This window comes from Ictalurus punctatus, chromosome 2 (genome assembly GCF_001660625.3).
Source record: "Ictalurus punctatus breed USDA103 chromosome 2, Coco_2.0, whole genome shotgun sequence".
In the NCBI taxonomy this organism is placed as follows: domain Eukaryota; kingdom Metazoa; phylum Chordata; class Actinopteri; order Siluriformes; family Ictaluridae; genus Ictalurus; species Ictalurus punctatus.
The window spans coordinates 36,369,950-36,394,286 of record NC_030417.2 but is presented as its reverse complement, the minus strand read 5'-3'; the positions used below and the strand labels follow the sequence as shown (position 1 = coordinate 36,394,286).

Genomic DNA, 24,337 nt, shown 5'->3' with positions numbered 1-24,337 from the left:
CTCTAAAAAACAACCACCATAAACTAAAGCTGTTTATTATTATTATTATTATTATTATTATTATTATTATTATTATTATTACTATTATTATTATTATTATTAAATGAATTTCAAATCACAGCTAATTTTACAGCCATAACATTAATCATCATTTCTGATCCAGCAGTTTTACTGCATTGAAAACTCAAATCACTGACAACAAACTAGAAGTTGAACCTGTGACTCTTGAACAGACTCACTGCGCCCTCTCGTGGCCCAAAAGGCAAATCACATGCACTCCTGAAGGACAGGAGCAAACCCACACACAGCAACAGTTACATCTAAAGTATAAAATCTCATTCGGAAATAATATCAAATCTAACATTTTTAAATATATGGAACGGATCTGTCTGTTATTGCCATGTGCGATGTGCTTGTACAAAATAGAAAATAAAAAATACAAAAAAAAAACAAAAAGAAAAGAACTGCAAATTGAACGAAATAGGGCAACAAATAAATACAAAATACAACAGCAAACAAAAACAAATGAACTGTAAATAAAAACAGACACTGATTAAAGTTAAAAAAAAGTATTAAATTAACAAGTTATTTTTAAAAAAAAACAGTTAACAAAATTTACTGCAAGTAAAAATAAACTGTAAATTTAAAAAAAAATACAAAAGCAACCAAAAAACTAATTAAATGTAAAGTAAAAATAGCCGGTGAATTCAAAAATACACCAAACAAAAAGATGTGACCTGTAAATTGAATGAAATAGGACCAAAATTAAATACACAATAAAACAGCAAACAAAACCAAATGAACTGTAAATAAAAACTGACATTGAATATATATATATATATATATATATATATATATATATATATATATATATATATATATATATATATATATATCAGTGACAACAAACTAGAACTTGAAACTGTGACTCCTGAACAAACAAATAAGTTAACAAATGAACTGTAAATAAAACAAGACTGTGAATGAAGGAAAAAATACAACAGCAAACAAAAAAAAAAACAACCAATTAACTGTAAGTAAAAATAGCCAGTGAATAAATAAAAACACATCAGGAAACAAACAAATTAACTGTAAATAAAAACAGACATTGAATAATTAATAAATAAATAAATGCATACATACATTAAAAAAAATAAAATTAACTTTATTAAAAAAAACATTTTACAAATTAACTGTAAATAAAAACAGACATTGGATGATTAATAAATAAATAAATAAATACATTGAAAAAAATTAAATTACCTTTATTTTAATAAAAAACAGTTAACAAATTAACTAAATAAAAATAGTCTGTGAATAAAGAAAAAAATGCAAAAGCAAACTTTTTTTTTACATTTTAAAAATAGGCAGTGTAAAAATAAACACAACAGGAGACAAAAACTGAAACGATTCACTGTACATAAAAATAGGACAGCTAATAAATATACAACAGCAAATCAACTACTCAAGTCTAAGTAAAGCCAGGAGAAGAGAGAAGAGGACAGACAGGCGATCACCGCGGACACCTCAGCGCGCAGTCGCAGGACCCCAGCCATCATGGCGGCGCCCGACTTCTCGGCCGGGGAGTTTGAAAAGTGGCTGAATGAGCTGCTGGACGGCTTCGGGGCGGACCGGGAGGTTTACGGAGTTTACATCCTCGGTGTGCTGCAGGAGGAGGAGACCGACGAGGAGAAAAGCGACGCTCTGAACGGCATCCTGTCCGCCTTTGTGGTCGGTACACGCCGGGCATCACGCGCTCCGACTCGGGCTCAATCCCCAACTGCTTCCTGGTGCACATCTAGTGCACTACGTAGGGTGTTCACGCGCTCACTGCGCTCTCAACGTAGTGCACTTGTGTAGAACTGAGGGAGCGGTTTGGGATCGAGCCTGTCAGGATAACGCCTGTAGATTTCGGATTGTTCGCGTTAATGACAGATTTCTTCATTCGCTTCACTTGATGAAATGACTTTATTGACTATGTTCATTTATTATTATTATTATTATTATTTTAAATGATGTGTAACTGTGTTTTTAAACTCGTCTGTTTAACTCCTGTCAAGTTTCTATAAAAGTCAGAAATGGTCAAGGGGATGTGATATATTTAGGACGTAGTGAAGGAGTTGTCCGAAATAATGCCCTCCTCCCTGATCCCTTAAAAACACGAGTGGATTCTGGGTATTCTCTATCTGTCTGTCTGCTACCTAAGGGACCATTTGGACACCAACCTAGTGCTGTTGTTTTCCTGAGTGCATGGATATATAGATTTACCTTGACTGTGGGCAAGACTAGGGTTTAAAACTAGTGCCCTACATAGTGAACACAGCATGGTTTAGGAAACACTTGGAAGTTCTGCGCCTAGTCGAGTAACAGCTGAGAAGTTATATTTATCATGGCGACCTCAGCAACAGTGTTGGCAGCTGTTTTCAGGAGAAACTAGCCTACCCACTGTATGCTTAGGTCGCTAGAAGTCGCCGGGTGACGTCATAACCCATTTCACCGAGTCAGTAAGGAATAAAAACGTTCGAGGGGCGTGCCGTTATTGTAAAATAATCAACGGGGTGGTGTGATGAGGCCCGGTGACGCAGGATGATTATTTTCTTGTAACAGCACGTTTTGTATGGCAGCAATTTGCCAATAGGGACACTTTTTAATCGATGAAAGACGCACTGTGGGTTTTTTTTTGTTTTTTTTTTTAATCCAGTTATAGTTGCATTCGATGTTGCAGTTCGAGTTCAAGTGCAGCTTGTGAGAAACTGGGAAGTGTAACAACACTGGAGACTCCTTCCGTAAAAATGCTGAATGGACATCCCCTTTACGGAGCGTTTCTCTCCGTATAATTCCGTGTCCCTGTGCAAGTTGTTGCTATAGAAACAATAATGTATTAGATCAAGCATGTTAATATAAACGTGACAGAGCTGCTGTTATCTGACCAATCGGATTTGAGAATTCAGCAGCACTGTGGTATAATAAGACTGTTTTTGGTCCTGGCATTACAGACTTAACTATTTACAAAAGTGTCAAAGCAGTTATAAGCGATCGTGACGGAAAAGCATCCGATTCTGTTCTCCTTCTAGGACGAAGACACGCTTGAGGAGGTTTGTCAACAGATCCTGAAACAGTGGACCGACTGCTGCTCTCGAACCGCAGCCGCCAGCAATCAGCCGGAGGGTAAGCTGAAACGTTTCAAGCTTTAACTGATGTGAGAGATCCGGAGATGGTTTTTTCCAGTAAAAATCGGTTTGTTGGTTTAGATGTTAAGAGAAAACGCCTGGCCCGTCGGGTTCTTGCGCTGAACCTGAGAAAGGGTTTATTTGTACGTGTGCTGTTTGAGCCGAAGACCAGAGCTGCATCAGAATATCCCTATACTACCCTACAACATAAATCAGTAGGTGAGATATACCCGGATGACCTGCTGAGATTCCGCAGTATGGAACCAGTGGACGCTGCGCGATCCCATAAGGCAGTGGGACTGGCGTGGAAGAGCCGTCAGAATCAAAATGGCGGAAGACAGTGCGTCTGCGTTATTTAAAAAATATTTTAAAGTGTAAATGGTCTGCACTTATATAGCGCTTTTTAACCTTAGCGGTTCTACAAAGCACTGTTACACACACACACACCCCCACACACCATGCAAGGCGCTAGCTTGCCATCGGGAGCAACTTGGGGTTCAGTGTCTTGGACGGCATGTGGAAGCATGTGGGCCTGGAATCGAACCGCCAACCCTACGATTAGTTGACCATTATGTTGTTCCTTGTGGTTACATCATAAACACCTGAGTAAACTGTTAAATAGTTGGAAGGTTTAAACAAGAAAAAACACCCAAGTCCTTTGCAGTTATGAGGATGTCGCAGGTCACATGACAATACCAATGTCCAGACTGTATTCATACTGATCAGTACGGTATCGAATACGGTACGCGACTTTGGACGCACGGCAGGCGTCGGATTTTTTCCAGCCTTTTCAAATCCGTGTTTGGAACTCCATCTTGTTGATCCGTTTCTAGTATCCATTGAAGTAGATAAGCGCCCGGTCTTGTAAGACTAAAAATAACAGCCTGGGCGCACTGTCAAGCGGCTTTCCCATAGGTACTGGTTCTTAAATTGGGAATCATGACCACACGTGAGGTCATCTGAGACTTTTACCAACTGTTCTTTATAACGTACACTAACTATATGGCCGACATTTTGTGGATTCCTGACATCACCGCCCGTATGTGGGCCTTCACCAAACTGCTGGGGTGGAGAGAGAAGAGTGAGGTTGGTGAGGGGGTGACAGTTTATCGCGGATATAACGTAACCGAGAGCAGGAACTAACTTGCATCTTGGAACATTCCATATCATTAAATCTAACTATAAACCCCTACAATACGTGGCAGTTACGTGGTACGATAGAGCGGGTTGTCCAGTAATCGTAGGGTTGGCGGTTCGATTCCCGGCCCACGTTACTCCACATAGGCAAGACATTGAACCCCAAATTAGCGCCTTGCAAGGCAGCTCTGCTACCATTGGTGTGTTGGTGAATGAGAACCAGTGTAAAGCGCTTTGTAGAACCACTAAGAAGAATAAGAACCGCTATAGAAGTGCAGACCATTTACAATGTTGGCAAATCGCTGCGGAATAACACCCTCCAGACCGTGCTGTTGTAAGAAAACGATACGCTTCGGGGTCGTAGCGGCGCTCCGTGTGCACGTTGTGTTGCGTCACATCACCCCAGCGTGCATGATTTCCATATAACAGCACAGTCTGGAGTGTGTTATTCCTGAAATATCACAATGTGTAAACGTACATATCCGACGAAGGAATTGAACTCCAGTCAAGTGTTACCCAGAATTCAAACAGATGCAACACATCTGCACGGTTTAAGCATCCGTCCGTTCAATGAAAACTTCTTCAGACTCGTTTCACAAGCGTCTTTGGCAGGAATAGATCAATTGTAATGACTGCGCGTTTCCAGTAATGTCGCATGAACAGGTGGGACGGTGTTTGTTTGTATTCTCGTTCTATGATGTGTTCTAGATTAGAGCACGTACAAAGTGAGTGTGTGTTGGGTTTTTTTTTTTTTTTAAATTTACGCTTCATCAACACACCCACAAGCTGGGAGTGTATAGAACAGGAGTACAGATGGAGTCTTATTTGGACAGATGGGAATTACACACACACACCACAAAGAAAAAAACAAATCTTGACACGTTGGTTAAAAAGGAATCTGGATCTGGAAAATGATCTCGTGACCTGATTCTTTGGTCCTAATTCTTTGTCCTAGATGAGGTTCAGGCCATCGCCAGTCTGATTGAGAAGCAGGCTCAGATCGTGGTCAGGCAGAAGGCAGTGTCCGAGGAGGCCAAGCAGAGGAAAGAGGCGCTGCTCGCGCAGTACGCGAACGTCACGGACGACGAAGAATATCCTTTAACTTGTGCTCGGTGGAAAGAGAAAATCGGATTGATGTCGTTACAGTCAGAACGTGTGTAGTTTGAACTCGTGTCTCTTGCATTTTGACTCTTAACGTTGACACTGAAGGGGAGGACGAAGAAGATGTGGCAGGAGCTCTGGGAATCCCCAGCGACAAGTGTATCCTTTTCTCGCTCTTGTAATCTGATGAAGCTTTCTATCTCTCTCTCTCTCTTTCTCTCTCTACCCCCCACCCCCCCACATCCTGACCATCCAGGCCATGACTGATTCACTTCCCATCTCTTTAAGAGCCTGACTTCAGTCGGCCTTTGACGTCCGCTGATCTCCGGGTTAGCCGTATTCGTGTTGCACGGCGTTAACATCCTTTACTGCCGGTTTCAGCCCTGTTTAAGAACACCAACGTGGAGGAGGTGATGAGCAGGCGCCGGCAGCAGCGTGAGCAGGCCAAGGAGGACGCGCAGAAGAAGAAGGAGCAGGACAAGATGCAGCGCGAGAAGGACAAGCTCACCAAGCAGGAGCGCAAAGACCGGGAGAAGAAGCGCACACAGAAGGGTGAGCGCAAGAGATAGATGAGGAACGTGATCACGGACTAAAATTCTGAAGACGAGAGACGCCTCTACGGACTCTGTTCTGGTGGAACTTTGGGGGGTTTTGTTTTGGTTGTGTGTTTTTTTTTTTTTTTGTTGTTGTGTGTATTTTTTTTTTTTTTTTTTTTTTTTTTTTTTTTTTTTTTAATAAACAGGGTTTCAGATCTTCCCAGCACCACTCATTAAGCCCGTGCACTGTACAAGAACATTTTGGCATCTATCAGAAATTGTATTAACGTTGTACAGGTGTGTTTGGGGAGAAACTTTTAAACACTGCTGCTCTGCTCAGACCATCTCCTATTGGTTAACACACAATTACGGCAGAATACTTGTTCTGTTAAACGTTTCAAACAGATTTGGCGGGGTTTTTTTTTTTTGGGGGGGGGGGGGGTGGATGCCAAAATGTCCTTCTGAACGTAGAGAAGCTTGAGAACCGCTGCTCTACCACAGCGTTTAATTATTAATCCTCCTGATTTCTCATGAATCTGCTGCATCTGTCATGTACGGATGATGATGCCGATGATAATCTGGGATGAAACAACTGTTTATAAAAAAAAAAAAGTTTGATCTCTAAAGAGACGTAGCTCTTAGTTATAAGAGTTTCAAGTTCTCTAATGGTGACGTTGTCTGTTAGAACCAGACATGCGCTACAGATGCAGTAGATGCTTAGAATTCCTTTAAGAGACTTTTGAAATACATGAAGTGAGCATAGAGAATTCGTTGTTTTGGTTTTATTTACATATTGGGTTTGTTTGGCCTTGTGGAAAAACAATTAGTCTTGTTTTGTTTTTTTTACTCTATACTTCTTACATAATTCTGTCCTAAAGCTCATACACACGTGATTATATTAAAGCTGCTCGTTGAGGGAAAACTAACGTTAAAAACTAGCACACAGTGGAGGTCTTTGGTTTCAGTTAACAAGCCTTTGTGAAATCACGCAACAATTTGCAGGCCTTCTTTTCATGTAGCAGGACAGAGTTTACCAAAAAAAAAAAAACATTATATAAAAGAATACAAAGGGACTTGATGGGGTTTGTTGCTCATGTGTATTTTTGTTATAATGTGTAATCTCTGTTGGATCTGGTAGAGACACACACAAGCAGTGCATCAAAGATGTTTTTTCATTATTATTATTATTATTATTATTATTATTATTATTACCACATGACAGTCCAAACATTACAGCCTTCTACCGAGAACAGCTTTTATATTCATGACTTAGATTTCGTTGTAATTACAGACAAATAAAGGAAAACTCTAGTGCTCTAAACATCCTGCTAATGAAAGCCTAAGGGCAACTGTTGAACTTCAATAAACGTGATATAATCTGAATTTTAACAAAAGTTTCCGTGTACAGTCAGGTAAAGATTTAGTCACTTGTCTTGTGTCTAATCTCTGAAAGGACGAGTTGTTAGCAATAACACAATCACAGACAGTGGTGTAATACCATGCCAAATGCATTCATTTTTTTCCTCCTGTCACAGCCAGGTCTGTAGTGTGTTTATTATTCCATTCATACCACAGCGATTTACCAACGATTACAACGTCCCGTTGATTAACGGACACCGTGTCGCATGTTTTAATGGTTTATGATTAGATTTGATGTTCTCAAACATCTCTGAGACAAGTTATTTCGCTCACCGGCATCTCCTTTTCTCTCTCAAGGAAAAAAAGAAAAAAACCCAGGTTGTCATTTCACCAAGAAACCGTAAAGTATACTCCTCTTTCCTGGAAGAGAGTTGTTACTATAGAAACGATAACGTATTAGAACAAGCACGTTAATATAAACCTGCTGTTCATGTTGATGCCGGAACTACTGTCTGAGCCTTGCGGTTACATAAAGATAACACGGTTTCTGACCAATCAGATTCGAGAATTCAGCTGCTCTGTGGTATTGGCACGCACTTTACGAATATTTTACACTTTTCTTTCCTCACGTGTTTAACACACAAATCTTTATTGACATTCCCTTGAACCCACCCTTATATTTCTGCTGAAAATACATTTTTAGTCTTTTTTTTTTTTTTTTTTTTATCAGTATGGGGAAACGTAAAGATTAGGTGAACAAATTTCCTAATTATTGAATTAATTGGCATCTCAGTATCTTTCATATTTTTAGTATTGAAAACTTTAAATATGAATTAATAACAACCATTTTGACCTGATGGCTTTGGACATCTCTCATTAAAAGTCTCTTCGCTGTGAATTTGTTTTAATCGTTTTTGTCCTCCCGAACTTTCTAAGACTCTGTGTAGCCTGATGTTCGTTTGATCGCCGACTTGTTCCTACGTTCATGATTTCATTATTATCATTATTATTATTGTTTCATTTAAGAGTTAACCTCTTGTGAACCTCTCCGCTTTACCCCACTGTACGCTGTATTACAAACGGACTACATTTTAATACCTGTGCAAATAACTATAAAACAGCCATTTTTAAGCGTCAGCTTGGGTTTCTGTTCTTTTATTGTTCTACAGTGTATTCGTTAATAACGCAAAAAAAGAGGTCCAATGAAACATTAATCGGAAACAAAAAAAAAAAAAACATTAAAATTGTCATTAGAACAATGACGGTCCCTGGCACATCATTATCCGTTCACACAGAGGTCATCGTTCTTCCCACCCAGGTCTTCGGAGGGATTCGGTCTCTTTCTTAACTTCAAATAAACAGAAATCTGATTCAACAAGATTGATAATACTGAAAGATGCTTGAGATGTTCTGTACTTATCTCGTTAGAACACTGCTTATTGAAAATAAATAAACTTTTAAAACAATTAACAGAAAGAATCTCAACGAGAGAATACGTTACAATTATGATTGTTTAAAACCTTACGCTACAAAGTAACCATGTTGCAATAAATAGGTAAAATACAAGGACGGTGAAGTTATAAATATAGCCGGAATGTACGGGTTACTCCCAGGATTTCTTTAAAGCACGCTAATCAAAGCGTCAAAGTGAAACCAATCTTGGGTTTACGTTTCGTTTGCGTTTCCAATGGGAGTAACCGCTACTAAAATCTCAGGTCAAGAGGGTGACGATCTCGTTATTTTTCAAACTCACTGACCTTTACATTCTTTTCCAATGATCGCTTACAACGCCCGCCCCCCCAAACCCCCAACCCAAAATGTCCCTGTTCTTTTCTGTTTTTTTGGGTTTTGTCCCACACTAACTCTTCCGCTTCTCACTCCAGCTCTTCTGATCCATCTTTTCCCGTTCTCTTTCTCTCTGTCCTTTTAAGCGTTACTGTCCACAAGAGATATGCGGCGTTTTCGAAATCCACCGCCTAAATGGCTCGGCGATGATCTCTCTGCAATACTATCCTTTGGAAAAGTTGACCGTATTCATAGGACCGTATATATCTATATATATATCTATATCTATATATCTATATCTATATCTATATATATATATATATATATATATATATCATTTGAGATTATTATTAATAAGACTGATAAATGTTACAGAACTGAGGATTCCATCTATTGCTCCGAACTGAGCCTACTGTACTCACTGCAGTCTAATAACTTACACAACAACATTCACTCACTCCACCGAGCGCCTCACTGAGCATTCTCTTCAGGATAGTACACACACACACACACACACAGAGAGAAATGACTGCCTCGCAAACAGTCACAGGGCTATTTCAGGAGCAACCTGGTCAGAACTGTCATGCGCTAAAACTGAAGACATGTTCCCCTCTTCTCCGTCCTTGGCGCTGGTGCCTTTTTTGGGCAGAGTCATCTGCAGAGCGCACCACAGAGCAGTGCAAGACGTCCTGGTGCTCCTGCTCAGGTCCTTCAGTGCAGAGGCCAAAAGCAGGATATCTGTAACAAGACCAAAAAAAAAAAAAAACATATTAGGAATAAATGCATGGATGTAAAGTTCTCCGTCATCACAACGGACTGTATGTGGCGATAATTCACACACAGCCAGTGTTTTCCCAAACAACGAGTAGGCATGGTGGACCACAGCCTGTGAACATTACAGTCACTTTTCTTATTGATCAGTTACACCTTTGGTGTATGTATTTGTATGTTTCTATAATGAATCTGTATATCAGCAATACTTATAGGTAGCACTGACCTGCTAACCCTGAAGTACACAGTAAAATACATGAAAGCGCATTTTTTTTTATATATACTCTCATACGTATAACTGCACAACGACTGTATATACACTACCGCTCAAAAGTTTGTGGACACACGACTGTAATGTTTCTCACGATCTTAAAAACCTTTTGATCTGAAGATCTGTGATTAAATGTGTGAAATCGGTGTCGTAGAAGAACGTGTTTGTTTCTTTCATTAGAAAACTAACATTTTATTTACAAAAAAATATATATTATTTTTAAACGGACGAGCGAAATATTCCGAAAAGCAGCCGATGAAGAGTCCGGCGTCAGTGTGAACTCCTTTAATACTGTTTAAAAAGCATCTCAGGGAAATTCCTCGAGAATTCGGGTGAGAAAACTACAAGAATACATTTCTGGAAATTCTAGGCGAAAAGGGCGTCGACTCTGAAGATGATAAAATATTAAATTATTTTGATTTATTTGGGATTTTTTTATCACAGCATAATTCCCATAGTTCCATTTGTCTTACTCCAGAGTTTTTATGACTTTATTATTATTCTAAAATGTGCGGGGAAAAATACAAATAAAGAATGAGTGTGTCTAAACCTTTGTAGTGTAGGTCATGTAGCGTAGTGTCAATATGCCGTTTGTAAATGTAAATCAGAATGCACAGATGTTAATCTTTATCAGCTTATTAGTCCTAAACGCATATTTGCATACAAGAAGCGGCAAAAAGCTCTGACCTTGTTTCTCGGACAGATTGGTTTCTATAAGATGGAGTTACCAGGTAAATATGTCTAACTACCTCTGTCGTCTCTGAGTTTGGCCACGCCATGTCTCTGTCTACTGCTGTTGAGGAACTCGTCTTTGCGGCGAGCCTGCGTGACGTATATGGCTTCTAGGTGCCTGTCCAGAGTCGAACCGATATTAGCATGGAGAGGAAAACTCCGCAAGCGCTCTATCGTCCCCAACAAGCTCACCACCTAGAAACCACAAATATGCACAAAAAAGACATGTTCTTCATTACTGCATTATCAGCGTCAAGCCGGGAAAAATTTGGATTGTATACCGTGAACCTACACAAAATAGTAGGGGAGGGAATCAAAATAATTTTAAAGTGTAAAAGTTGTGATTGAATAAGTATTCAGCCTAGTTTGCAGCTTGCTAATGAAATGAAATGTACTGCTCTATTCTGCTCCACAGTGGAATAACACGAGAGAAAGAGAAAAGCTCTATTTTTGCTTTTTTTTCCCTCCTTTAGAGTACTCGAGACAATTTTAATTCGGAGCAACAGTTCAAAATTAATTAGGTCTTGATGGTAGGATAATACCTTAATTACCCTTTTTTATCATTTTAATGTAACTCTGAGCACCCCAGGGGTAAACAATACCAGTCAAAAAGTCTGGATCATACTTTTCATCATTTGTAAATTATCTGTGTGCTGACCTTGGCTTGTTCTCGAAACTGGTCCACTATAAGCTTGTCCACTCTGGTGGGGTTGAGAGGCAGCTTGGGCACAGAGTTACCGTTCGTCACAGATATACACTTGCCTGGGAAGCTCTTTAGCAAGATAGCTTCTGCCTGTCAAGGAATAAGAAGGGAATACATACAGTACACTTATTAAAACGGTGTCTGAGAGAAGTGTTTCATGACTTCTTCAAGGCTGAATCTCCTTGGGTGTCCTGGTAACCGACCCTAAACGATTTGTGATAAATATAACAAGTTGTTCGTTTACAGATTTACAAAATCTTTTAATACTGTGTGTGTGTGTGTGTGTGTGTGTGTTAAATGCATTCGCAGATTATACTGACACACTACGGCGTTTCCTGACAACTGTGTTTTATTTGCACGCACACGTTTTATAACGTTTAAAAAACACTACGCTTACCTTCTTTCTCTCTTTCTCCAAAACTCTCCACTGTTCATAGCACTCTTCCAGATAATAGTGTAGCTGGTTCATAGGGCCACCGTGACTGTTGCTTTGGTTGGATGGCCTCAGGTTGGAGATTAACCCAGGAAAGGGTCCATCTCGTCCAGCTCGGCTTGGCCCCATCATCTCCTGCAGGTAAGGGTTTAGGGCGGGGATTTCAGCATCTGGCCGTAATTCATTCAGATCCACTACAGGCGCAGAGCCACCGTAGGTCAGAGGGGATCGGGAAGGGAACACGTGGCATGGGTTCTGTCCAGAAACTCCCATCTGGTACAAGAAAGGAAACATCTGGGATGGTGCAGGTTTGGCTCCATTTTGTCTGGCCTGACCTGCATACATACTGCCTAGAATCCGATATGGGTTCTGCAGCAGAGCTTTTTTCTTGTCTGCCTCTTTCGGGAAGCCAGCTGGGGACTTCACTCCAAAACATGGAGAGGGGTGCGAATCAGCTATAAAGCCTGTGGCCGATCTGCCCATATCTGACTGTAGGTCAAATTCTCCTCTGTCTACAATGCCACCTAACTTCCCCAGGCCCTCCAGACCCAAACCCCGGCCCGTGCGACCCATTCTCCCATCACGCTGCCCAAAATCACTGAGTATTCTAGGTACGCTCCTCTGCATCTGTTGCGGAGACCGGACAGGAACAAACTCGGCCACAGACTGAGACATGAATTTAGATGTCCCTTGTGGATCGGCACTTGTTTTGGGTGGAGATTTGGTGTTACATTGGTACTGGTTTGATTGCCCATGCTGGTATTGACGGAAGCTGGTTTGGAGATTTCTTACTTCTCTCTGGTTGGCTTCTTTGCTTTGGTGAGTTGAAAAGTTGAAAGAGGGAGAGAAGGATTTCGGAGGTTCAAAATAGTCTGCTGACTGCTGACCAAAATCAGCAAACTCCTTAGTCGTTATATTCCCAACCCAACTATCTCTTTGCTCCCTTGTGATTTCTCTCTTAAGACTTGCAATATGAGCTTCAAATGCTGACATCCTTTGGAGAGGTAGACCCTTCAAATCAACAATGTTTCCATCCTGAACTTTCATGGCATTGCACTCGGGTGATTCTCTATTATACCTGCACTCCGGTTCCACCATAAAAAGAGCCTCCAGGTTGTTGGCCAGCTTGCTGGCATCCTGCATAGAGAACATTCTGTTCTTTTCAATTTTGGGTCCATCAAAGCCAGCGAAATTTTGATATGGGCTGAAGTAGGAGTCATTCATTTCGGTTGGAAGGCAGCAATGGGCATCCAGGCTGTCAGAGATTTCATCATCGGTGCTGCAAAAGCTGCTATCTTTGATAGACACGCTGTGCTCTGATTTACCTGGTTTGGTCTTGAAGAAGTGGGACCTCACGGCATGTGTGATATCAAGACCAGGAGGTGGTCTGGGTAAATTTAGGAAAGCTGGGGTGTAGGATTCGGATTTAGATTCTCCATTGCAAGTGGAAAAGTGCCAGGATGAGTCAGCAGCCTCAATGCCACTGAAACACGGTAACATGTCAGCACTTTGATCAGTCTCTCTTTCCACTAGACGAGTGTGGAGTTTGATGCCGGGCTCGGGATTGTACTGAATTCCAGAACTAGACTGCACCTTCGCCTCAGAATTAAAACACTGCAAGCCATCCTCCTTCTGGGACATCGGAGACCACCCAGTTGTAAGACCAGTTGATATTCTACTGAGATAAGTGTTTACATAAAACACAATTTTAATTTTTTTTAAATGCTATCATAGCTAATCATAGCTTATCTGTGCCATTACAACTTACAGCAGGGGTTCCCAAACTAGAGGTCACCAGACACCAGATTTGTTTGTTGTACTATTTTGAAATGTTACTTTAAGTTGCATTCAAACAAGCCACATTAAACTGGAGAGTGTACATGCCCTTTTAGTCTTTCAGTATCCTGACATGCTGCACTAACGTGGGAGTTTAGCAATAGAAATGGACAAATTTCTCTATCCATCTACCTCCTCTGGTTCCTCAATGCTGAGTGACTCTGTCTGAGTCGAACAACAAAAGAAAAAAACTCAATTATAAACCTGGAATAAAAAAAAACTTAAGGTCAAGACATGGGATTGCATAAAATGTCCATTCGAGGTCATGTGATCAAAAACTCTGGAAACCCCTGAACTAGGGAGTGCTAGGTAAAAAATATCGCTTCTCCAATTTTAATTGCTCTTAAATTTAACGAAGCGATATCAATTCGGGAAATCCCAGAATCGATTCTTAACGCATGCATGCTTTGCTCGAGAGGATGTGAATATTACCTGTAGTTCGCCTCTCGTCCTGAAGATGTCGCCATCTTTCACATTTTGAAGATTGAAAACGGGTTTTATTTCTCAAACGTTTCCTGCGGTTAATGAATTTCACTGTTGCACATTTACAAATGTTTTTATTTTTTTTACAGTAATGTGCAGTGTGCAGTTTTGTGCTGAACTTGTGTACATTGTATGCACATATTTATGATTTCTTGTTACAATGTTTGTTACTCAAAATAAAAGTAAAAAATAATTAAGCATAATCGTGTCCGCACTATTATTAAAGTAAATGTGTATTTCAGTAATACAGCTAAGTAGGAGGATTTCAGTTACCAGCTTTTATATTAAAACATGGATTCCGTGTCTGCAAAACTAACATTTTAAATGAAATATTGATAACTTATTGAATCAAATCGAATCAAAACCATACAAATAAGAATCGAATCGCCAAATTGGTCGCAATACCCAGCCCTACCCTGAACTATGGCAATAAATACCACTTAATAAACACTGATAAGTATACGTTTACAGGACTTCTTCTAAAACTCATAGACATATATACTAACTCTTGAGAGAAGTACGAGTCCATTGGATCAACCTCTTCCAAGATGGTGGACACTAATCCATAGAGATCGGCCTCGCTCCCACAGTCAATGCCGTCTTTAAGATTCCTGTCAAGGACATTGTGTAGCATATTTCAGTAATCCACCACCCCAAACTGCACAAGATGACGGCAACAAAATTGTTAGAGATCTGTGCGATATCGGTTGCGTTCGTGTAGACGTACATGCTGTACGTGTACATCACATTCTAAAGGCGTGTCCCGAATGACGTACTATACACTATGCGCTCAAGTATTGTACTCTGTATGTACTCTATCATCTAGTGTATGAATTGTAGAACGGTAGTATCGTCTCAAAATGTAACCCTAACGCTTTTTGTTCGTTTTACTATTCATGTCAATGTTACCTTTCATCTCCAACGTGCAAATTTAAGCCTGCATCAGCGCCTGGAAGCCCCTCCCCTGTTGCGCTACGCATGAAGTGTATGAAGTGTCCGACATTGCACACTTCGTTTTCTCGGTTGAATAAGTGCACCATCCGGGTACTTGAAGTGTGTGGGGGTCTTATTTTTCGAATTGCGATTTGGGTGCACCTTTTGATTTTTGTCCAAAATATTGGACACCGCCATATCTTGTTTGGCAGCCATTTTGAATCTGCCGTCGGTACGTGTCATATTAAGTGATCTGAGACTGCAAATTTTATCTCACATCCTGGGGGAAGATGTCAGAGATCATCTGAATTCTTCGCAATTTGTAACGTTTCTGGGAGAGAAAAAAATACGCTTTTTATAAAAGCAAATAAAACTTTTTAAACCTCATCGTCATTTATATCATATGTCTCTCTGCATTTTTATAAGCTGATACTTTTAGTCATGTGCGTACAGCTCACTGAGTGTTGATAGTATAGATCTGACTGGCTAATGCTCACCCAAAACAAACTTCAATAAAACTTTTCATGTGAAGTGGTTATAGCTGCTTTATTAAGACCATTTATTGTTATATACCGATATAAAATATACCTAAATATATCTAAATTGTCGTTGTATTTCCATAAAAAATACAGAAAAATTTAACATTGTGCCAGAGAACTTTATTTTCATTAAAAAAATGTTTAAAGAATGTAGTTTGACCTGTTTTTGGGGGTGCTTTGAGCACAATCCATCAGTTGATACGGTTCGTCCTGCATTGCCCAGGAATGGTAGGGTAGACGCGATTGCTCATAGAAGGAGAACTCTGGGGTAAAAGTCTCAGACAGTCTTCCACTTTCTTCATTATAATCATTCTGTTTTGAGCAAAAATTAAATAAGAAGTTAAAGCGAATATACTGTACACGTAAACTTATTAGCAACGAATAATAAAGTAGTGTGATTGTGGACAAAAATAAATGAATAAAAAAGTTTCTCACCTGAAACTTATACGTTGAGTAGCTTGCATCCGATCCTCCACTATGAAACAGATCAAATGGCATCTTTGCTCCGTTTGCATCTACACCGAGTTTACTTTTCGTGGCATTATTTACCTGGAATAAAAGTACAAAAAATAAGAAGAAGAATTTTTACGAGATGCCTTGACTTACCCTCATACACACGGTTTTGATTTTTGTCTATAAAAGCTCATGAGAGCACCTAGGCTGCCAGAACAACTTCATCCAACTGGAGAATTTGGACAAACTTGTACACGTATCAGAAAAGCGTTACAATAAAATAACGATTTAACGTCCACGACGGGTACAAGCAGACAAGATTTCGCGTGATCGCTTTTCGGATAACTCCAAATGTGAAGAACGTTTGTAAATAGAGAAGTCAACGCAGGCTACGTCCGCATTAATCCGGATAAAATCCGAAAAAAGCATCTTTTTCTTCCCTACGTTTTGGCCTTCTGTCCACACTAAGACAGCGGTTCTGTCCGGCGAAGACGGAGCTTTTCGAAAACGCTCTCAAGTTTAAGTCATAGTGTGGACCGAGAAAGAGAAAACGGAGATAGTCAAAAACAATGGCGGAGTTATGTAACTCGAAACGAACAAGACGGTGGACGACGTTACACTGCGGTTGTTGTGCCGGCTATCCGGTTTGATAGCGTCGTTAAAGATTAACGTCACTTTGTTCAACCTTCAGATGGCATTTTTTCGAAAGGTTACAGAATGCTCATTCGCAATTGCTAAACGTAAATGAAGCAAAAGTAAATAAACGGCTGACGGAAATGACGCAAGCCAACGCGTCCTACATTTTTTTACGCACGCGCCGTACAGGGATGTAAGCCTTTTGCGGACGTTTCGGTGTGGACGAGCCAATTTTTGGAAAACGTTTGAAAACCAAGTGTAGATGGAGAGAATTTTTTTTTCCATCGTGACCCATTTTAAAACCATGGGAGACCACAGACTTAAGGGTAAATGGTAATGGTAAATGGTCTGCACTTATATAGCGCTTTTATCCAAAGCGCTTTACACTGCATCTCATTCACCCATTCACACACACACTCACACACACCAATGGTAGCAGAGCTGCCATGCAAGGCGCTAACTTGCCATCGGGAGCAACTTGGGGTTCAGTGTCTTTCCTAAGGACACTTCGACATGTGGAGTCACGTGGGCCGGGAATATACATACATATACATATATACATATATACATATATATATATATATATATATATATATATATGTGTGTGTGTGTGTGTGTGTGTATGTATGTATGTATATATAGATAGATAGACAGACAGATAGGTAGATATATATATATGTGTATACACACACACACACTAAGTGGAAGTCTTCCTTCATCATATAACCCCTTCTTTTTTTTGTAATTTGATATGCCAGTAATCATGAATAATAAATATGCAAATTAGTATATGACATCACCTACCAACTTCTTCTTGCCTCTGAAAGGCTGTGCCACACCCTGATGAGACAGAGAACCTTTTTTTTTATTTTCTCCCAAAACTACTTGTCCTTATTTTACAAATCAAGAAAGATGTATTTTTATTTGCTCGGTAGATTTTACAATCCTGTATGAAAGCGAGTATTTCCTTAATACCTACTGTAATTAGTATTATTTATTTATTTTTATGTCCAAACAGTGCACACAATAACTCTGCTATGATATGTTAATATTGATTTATTTATTTTTATTTTAATGTTGCGAGTAAAATTACCTAAAGCAATTGCTAAAATGAATCAAGACCTTAGGTTTCTGATGTCTCGTCTGACTAGTTAGTCTGAGAGGAGAGAACGGTCACAGACTCTACTTAGCATAATGCTAACAAACTGCCTCAGATTAAGTTTCATTAAAATATGATTAAAGTTCACGAATTGCCGAAACAAACGTCGTGCTTGCCCTAACGTGTGGTTAAATCGAACGTTTTTGTATTTCTTTTTTAATTATTTCGCGGTGTTTGCCGTGTAAAAGTTTGCCTTCAGCTGACAGAACTTAGGCAAGGTAGCAGAACTAAGCTAAGCTAAGCTAAAACGAGCTATCTAGCATAATTAGCTCTAACGATGACGTTTTCTTCTTACCTCCATGGCTAACAACAGCAAATTAAGTTACCCGTCGGGATGAAATGAGCTCTTATAACAATTTCCTTACACGATTGTGAACTAAAGTTATTTATGTGAAGGTCAATTTTAATGTTCAGAACCAACGAACGCAGATGAGACTCCGATGTGGGTCCGATGTCTCGAGCTCGCGCGTTATGACAAAAAAAAGGAGAAAAGTTTGCTCGCGATTATCGATGCTCGTGAGCGTTTGTCCTGTACCATTTAACTTGACGGTGAAATATTCCGTGCATTTTGATTGGTCACTCGGAATAGGACTGTCCAATCATAACCCACATTCGTTAAAGGGGCGGGGATTCTGAACCACAGCAACCATAGCATAAAATAAACATTAAAGACATCGAATCGGTTGATTCGGAGTCGTGTATGATTAATGTATGAAAATAAAAGAATTCGTCATTAAACAAAACTGCTAGGATTCCGTGTAGAAGTCTAATATAGAGATTATTTCTTATCTATGTATTAGTAGTACTAGTAGTAGTAACATTATTTATTTGTTTGTTTGTTTGTTTTGGTAGTTGTAGTGAATCGTTGCCCTTATTAACTGCAATAAAATCATTAATAAAATAAATATTTCCCGTTTCCTTCTCTCCTCCTCTTCTTCTTTTTCTTTACTTTTTTTCTTACTTCTATTAGTAGTATATGTATATGTATTTGTATTATAATTCGTATTATTTCTTTTTCTTTAACATTAACCCACTGGAACAAGCTTTAGCAATGTAATTTTGCCAAATACACTCTTGTTATGACAATAAAATACCTTAAATGGCTAATTTTATACAGACAGACAGACAGACAGACGGACAGATAGATAGATAGATAGATAGACTTGTTGCTTGGTTTGTAAGCGTACTTTTTTATTACAAGAAGTCCGATTATTGTTGCATTATGGGTACATAACCACAAGGTGGCAGTGTTTAATAGACAGATAGATAGATAGATAGATAGATAGATAGATAGATAGATAGATAGATAGATAGATAGATAGATAGATTATTCTAGGTACTTAATAAAATATTTTTGATTTTTTTTATTATTTTAGTAGTACTTATATTTAACATATTATTATTATTAGTAGTAGTAGTAGTAGTAGTAGTAGTATATTTTATTATTTATTTATTTGTTTGTTTCTTTTTGTCATGGTAGTAGTAGTATTCATGATACAAATGTGATGTTGTTGTAGCTACTGATTACATTTGCTTGTTTGTTTCTTCTTTTGGTAATAGTAGTAGTAGTTGTAGTAATACTAGTAGTAGAAGTAGTAGTTGGTGTTGTTGTAATTGTTGTTGTTGTTATTGTTGTATAACTCATATTATTTCTTTTTCTTTAACATTCACATTGCATTGGCAGTGTATTTCTGACTAAATGTTTGTTCAGGATTCCAATAAAAATGCCTTAGATACATCAATTTGGATTGAGATTGATAGAGATAGCCTATGTTTTAACTAATCTGTTTACTAACAACAGTTCTCATTCCTGTAATGCTTTGACTGTACATGTGTACAGTCATGCCAATAAAGCTTGTTGAATTGAACTGGGAGAGAGAGAGAGAGAGAGAGAGAGAGAGAGAGAGAGAGAGAGAGAGAGAGAGAGAGAGAGAGAGAGAGAGAGAGAGATTTGTTTTATTAATGTATAAGAAACTGCTTGTGGAAGTGGGAAATTTTAAAACAAAAACACAGCTTTGCCCCAGCTTATATGTGTAAACTTTGGTGCCTTGCCGTGTGTGTGTGTGTGTGTGAGAGAGAGAGAGAGAGAGAGAGAGAGAGAGAGAGAGAGAGAGAGAGAGAGAAGGTCACCAGCATGTGGTTCCTCAGAAATCCACCGGACGGCAGCTCAGTTTAGCTGAGGAAGTCTGGAAGAGTGTCTGTTTCAACCGCCCCTGAATCCCTCCTCTTTCTCATATCACTGCAAGACAACATGAAGAGAGAGAGAGAGGGAGGGACGGAGAGAGAGAGAGAGTGCGAGAGAGAGAGAGAGGGGGCTTGAAACCGTCCAATGGGACAAAGAGTGGAGAAAAAAAGTCAGGCAGTCTCTGCGCGCGGAGCAACACGTTTCCACTGGACGTGAAAGTTTACCCGTGAAGTCCTCGTTCCGGATGATTTCAGTTACAGACTATGATGTGTTATTTTAAATCTTAACTTTGTGCAGACATTCGAGAAAGAGACGTTTTAGCTCAAGTTTAGGCGCTTGACCCGTGACAATGGAGACTAGTGGGAGCTCGGCTGCCTTCTTGACATTGCTGCTGTCCTCCTGCCTGGTCTCAGTGTCTGCTCAGTACCAAGGAGATCACGGACCCATGCCCGAGCACGGATTCTGTCAACCGATCACTATTCCACTTTGCACAGACATTGCCTACAACCAAACCATCATGCCGAACTTGGTCGGACACTACAACCAAGATGACGCCGGCTTGGAGGTCCACCAGTTTTATCCGCTTGTCAAGGTACAGTGTTCTCCAGAGCTCAAGTTTTTCCTCTGTTCCATGTATGCGCCTGTCTGCACCGTTTTGGAAAAAGCCATTCCTCCTTGTCGGTCTATATGTGAAAGAGCGAAGCACGGCTGCGAGGCGCTCATGAACAAGTTCGGGTTTCAGTGGCCGGAGCGCCTGAGGTGTGAGAACTTCCCCGTGTTGGGAGATGGTCAGATATGCGTTGGGCAGAATGATTCGGCGGCCACCGTGGCACCCGCACACGTGCCGGCAGCAGGCACTCCTGGGGTCCATTTATATTCCACGCCAGATAGGCCATTCCGCTGCCCACCGTCTCTCAAGGTCCCGTCCTATCTTAACTACAAGTTCCTCGGGGAGGTGGACTGTGGCGCCCCATGTGAGTCATCCAGGACTCATGGAGCCTACATGTTCTTCACCGACCAGGAGATTGAATTTGCTCGCGTTTGGATTCTAGTCTGGTCGTGCTTGTGCTGTGCGTCCACACTTTTTACCGTGACCACATATCTAGTGGATATGCAGCGTTTTAAGTATCCCGAGCGCCCCATCATTTTTCTGTCCGGCTGCTACACCATGGTGTCCATCGCGTACATTACTGGCTATTTCCTGGGAGACAAAGTGGCATGCAACGGGAGCTTTGAAGGCAGCTATAAGACAATAGTCCAAGGCACGAAAAGGGAGGGCTGCACCATCCTCTTCATGATGCTATATTTCTTCAGCATGGCATCCTCCATATGGTGGGTTGTTCTGTCCTTGACTTGGTTCCTTGCTGCAGGGATGAAGTGGGGACATGAAGCCATTGAGGCCAACTCGCAGTACTTCCACCTGGCGGCTTGGGCCGTGCCGGCGGTGAAGACCATCAGCATCCTGGCCATGGGACAGATCGATGGCGATGTTCTGAGCGGTGTTTGCTTCGTAGGCCTGAGCAACATTGACCCTCTGCGTGGTTTCGTCCTGGCACCATTGTTCATCTACCTCTTCATCGGCACGTCCTTCCTGCTGGCGGGCTTCGTATCTCTGTTCCGCATCCGTACTATCATGAAGCATGACGGAACCAAGACGGAAAAGCTGGAGCGTCTTATGGTGCGCATCGGCGTCTTCTCCGTGCTCTACACGGTGCCGGCCACCATCGTCATCGCTTGCTTCTTCTACGAGCAGGCCTTCCGTGGGCACTGGGAGCGCAGCTGGATCAGCACACACTGCAAGACCCTGGCTATCCCGTGTCCCATGCAGCCCGCACCACGCATGAGCCCCGACTTCACCGTCTACATGATCAAATACCTCATGACCCTCATCGTGGGCATCACCTCTGGTTTCTGGATCTGGTCCGGGAAAACGCTGCACTCGTGGAAGAAGTTCTACACGCGCCTGACCAGCGGACAACACGGCGAGACCACGGTGTAGAGACAAAGAGACACTTTTTTCATCCACATACACACATAAGGACACAGCAAAAAATGTTACTTTCTTGGAAGTTTTTTGGACCTATTAATGACTAAATGCATTTTTTTTTAAAATTCACAACGATAGACTGTGGAATTCATTTGTCTGTGCTTATCATCAGTATTGGTCATTATTGACATTTGCTGTTGAATATCGTATGTCAATTATAAGACATTTGGGGAATGAGGAGATTAGAGGCGTTTGTGTTTTTTTTGTTTGTTTTTTTTTTATTGCTGTTGTTTTGTTGTTATTTCGTTCCTGCAAACGGACAAGGTAAACGTAAAGCCAAATGAAAAGCCGACTTTCCCAAGGATTTCCAAAAAGGATAAAAAAAACAAACGTGACCATTTCCGTGCCACGTGCCGAGACGCTCCCTCCCTCGTCCTCGTCGTTCTTGACACTCTTTGCCCTTCCTCCTCGACTCCTAGAGCAAGATCGAGATGCCACCTGGGAAACCAGCAAGCGTTGGACGAAGGGAGGCGAGCCGTGAGGGAGTAGGAGGAGGAGGAGGAGCAGGAGGAAGAGAACACCTTTTGGACATGGAATTCATTCTCGCAGTAAACTGTGTTTAAGGTGTGCCTTAAAGCACTGTAAATAATATTTGTACAAAATATATATATATGAATCTAATTATATATTTGTATTTAAACAGCTGGGTTATTATTATTGCTTGCAAGCTTGGTCAGATATCTGTCTGTCTCTATCTCTGTCTGGTGCTAATGCATACACGTTCACACCCGCGTACGTCACTCGGAACGGCTCTGTAATCAGGTTTCTCCCTCACGTGTCTGTAGGGAAAGCTGTTTCGAATTAAAAAAAAAAAAAAAAAGTTCCCTAAAACAGAGCACTCCCTCTACATGGCCCCTAATTTCCCCCTCTCCATATCTCCTCGCTGCCGTTCTCGTTCTATTCCTCACAATCAACCGAAATGGCACAGAGGCTTCGCAGGCATGAATGGACATTTGTGTTTGTGAGTGTGTTCAGGATTGTGTGTCTGTGTGTGGTTGTGTGTGTGAAAGAGTTAGGTAGGCGACAGGGGGGGAGGGAGGGTGTTAGTGGGGGGGGGGGTGCTGTTTTAACAGGCTTTATTTTGTAGGTGGAGGGTGTGAAGGAGACAGCTCTTGACGAGCAAATGGGTCTCACATGACATGAACAAGCAGGGGTTTTGGGAGGAGGAAAAAAAACAGGAGCACATGACAGCAGGACGGTGTTTGTGTGTGTGTGTGTGTGTGTGTGTGTGTGTGTGTGTGTGTGTGTGTTTCCATGCACATATTTTTGCTTTTCTTGGTCCTTCTTTTTCAAGGTTACGACCCATCAAATGAGGTTAGTAAACCTGAGCGGTTGTGGCGGTTTGTAAAGTTTCGAGACTCGTCTATCTGGACGGCTTTCGCCTTGGAGTCCGTATTTACTGTGCAAATGTTGATCAGGTGCCTGTTTCGGTGACCCGATTGCTTTGTCTCCACTGGCAACTATTAATCCCGGCATTCTTTCAGACCTGTGTGTGTGTGCGTGTGTGCGCGTGTGTGTGCGTGTAAGCTCATATTTCCAGTCTAATGCGTGCCCTTGAGGCAGTCAATTTCACGCTCGGTCCTTCACACAATAGCAGCATTCTGTCTTTACCTTACATCTCGTGCACTTAGCATCCAAAACGTACCAAAACTTGGCTCACGGTTCAGGGTGTTGTGTCTGTCTGTGTCCGAACGCATATTTTCCTAGCTCAGGCGCTCAAAGATGAATCTCCGCTGAGTAACTGGGGTTGTAGGGTTTTTCTTTTATTTTCAGTAAAAGCTGTAAAAGCGGCGTTTCATTTCTCTCAGGCTGGTGGCGTGACTGTGGTGTGGTTTTATTCTCCTTTACTGTGGATTTCCTTCACTTACAGGGAGATAAGTGTACACGAGATAAATCATGTGTCTGTTGGGACACCGCTTGCTAATCTGATTTTAGACGGTGGCTGCCGGAGGGTGTGGTGCAGCGGGCAAACCTTCACGGCAGAGCTTTAATTAGAAACAGTGCGGAACAATGTAGCGCCGCGAAACGAGAATAGGTCAGATCAGAATAACAGATCTCGCCTATAAAC

At 40.9% G+C, this 24,337-nt stretch overlaps 3 protein-coding genes across 6 annotated transcripts; 2 read left to right on the top strand and 1 right to left on the bottom strand.

The window, feature by feature from the left end:
- The first annotated feature begins 1,516 nt into the window (after positions 1-1,516).
- Positions 1,517-7,338, top strand: ccdc43 (coiled-coil domain containing 43). The gene is made up of 5 exons (XM_017459952.3): positions 1,517-1,731; positions 3,075-3,168; positions 5,263-5,398; positions 5,512-5,567; positions 5,790-7,338. The coding sequence occupies exons 1-5, from the start codon at positions 1,558-1,560 to the stop codon at positions 5,975-5,977; spliced, it is 648 nt and encodes a 215-aa protein (XP_017315441.1). The 5' UTR covers positions 1,517-1,557; the 3' UTR covers positions 5,978-7,338.
- Positions 6,380-18,581, bottom strand: moto (minamoto). 4 transcript variants are annotated; one of them, XM_017459972.3, is made up of 9 exons: positions 18,333-18,581; positions 17,683-17,718; positions 16,225-16,338; positions 15,950-16,101; positions 14,824-14,928; positions 11,963-13,676; positions 11,521-11,655; positions 10,880-11,057; positions 6,380-9,826 (listed from the first exon to the last, which is right to left on the bottom strand). In XM_017459972.3, exons 1-9 carry the CDS (start codon positions 18,336-18,338, stop codon positions 9,633-9,635), a joined length of 2,634 nt encoding a protein of 877 aa, XP_017315461.1. In that variant the 5' UTR covers positions 18,339-18,581; the 3' UTR covers positions 6,380-9,632. The 4 variants fall into 4 exon arrangements, with proteins under 4 accessions (XP_017315461.1, XP_017315478.1, XP_017315491.1 ...); XM_017459989.3 differs by having other exon boundaries at positions 11,963-13,673; XM_017460002.3 differs by lacking the exon at positions 14,824-14,928 and having other exon boundaries at positions 11,963-13,673.
- Positions 18,582-20,316: 1,735 nt separating this feature from the next.
- Positions 20,317-22,909, top strand: fzd2 (frizzled class receptor 2). The gene has a single exon (XM_017458311.3). It carries the CDS (start codon positions 20,572-20,574, stop codon positions 22,219-22,221), a length of 1,650 nt encoding a protein of 549 aa, XP_017313800.1. The 5' UTR covers positions 20,317-20,571; the 3' UTR covers positions 22,222-22,909.
- Positions 22,910-24,337: the final 1,428 nt, after the last annotated feature.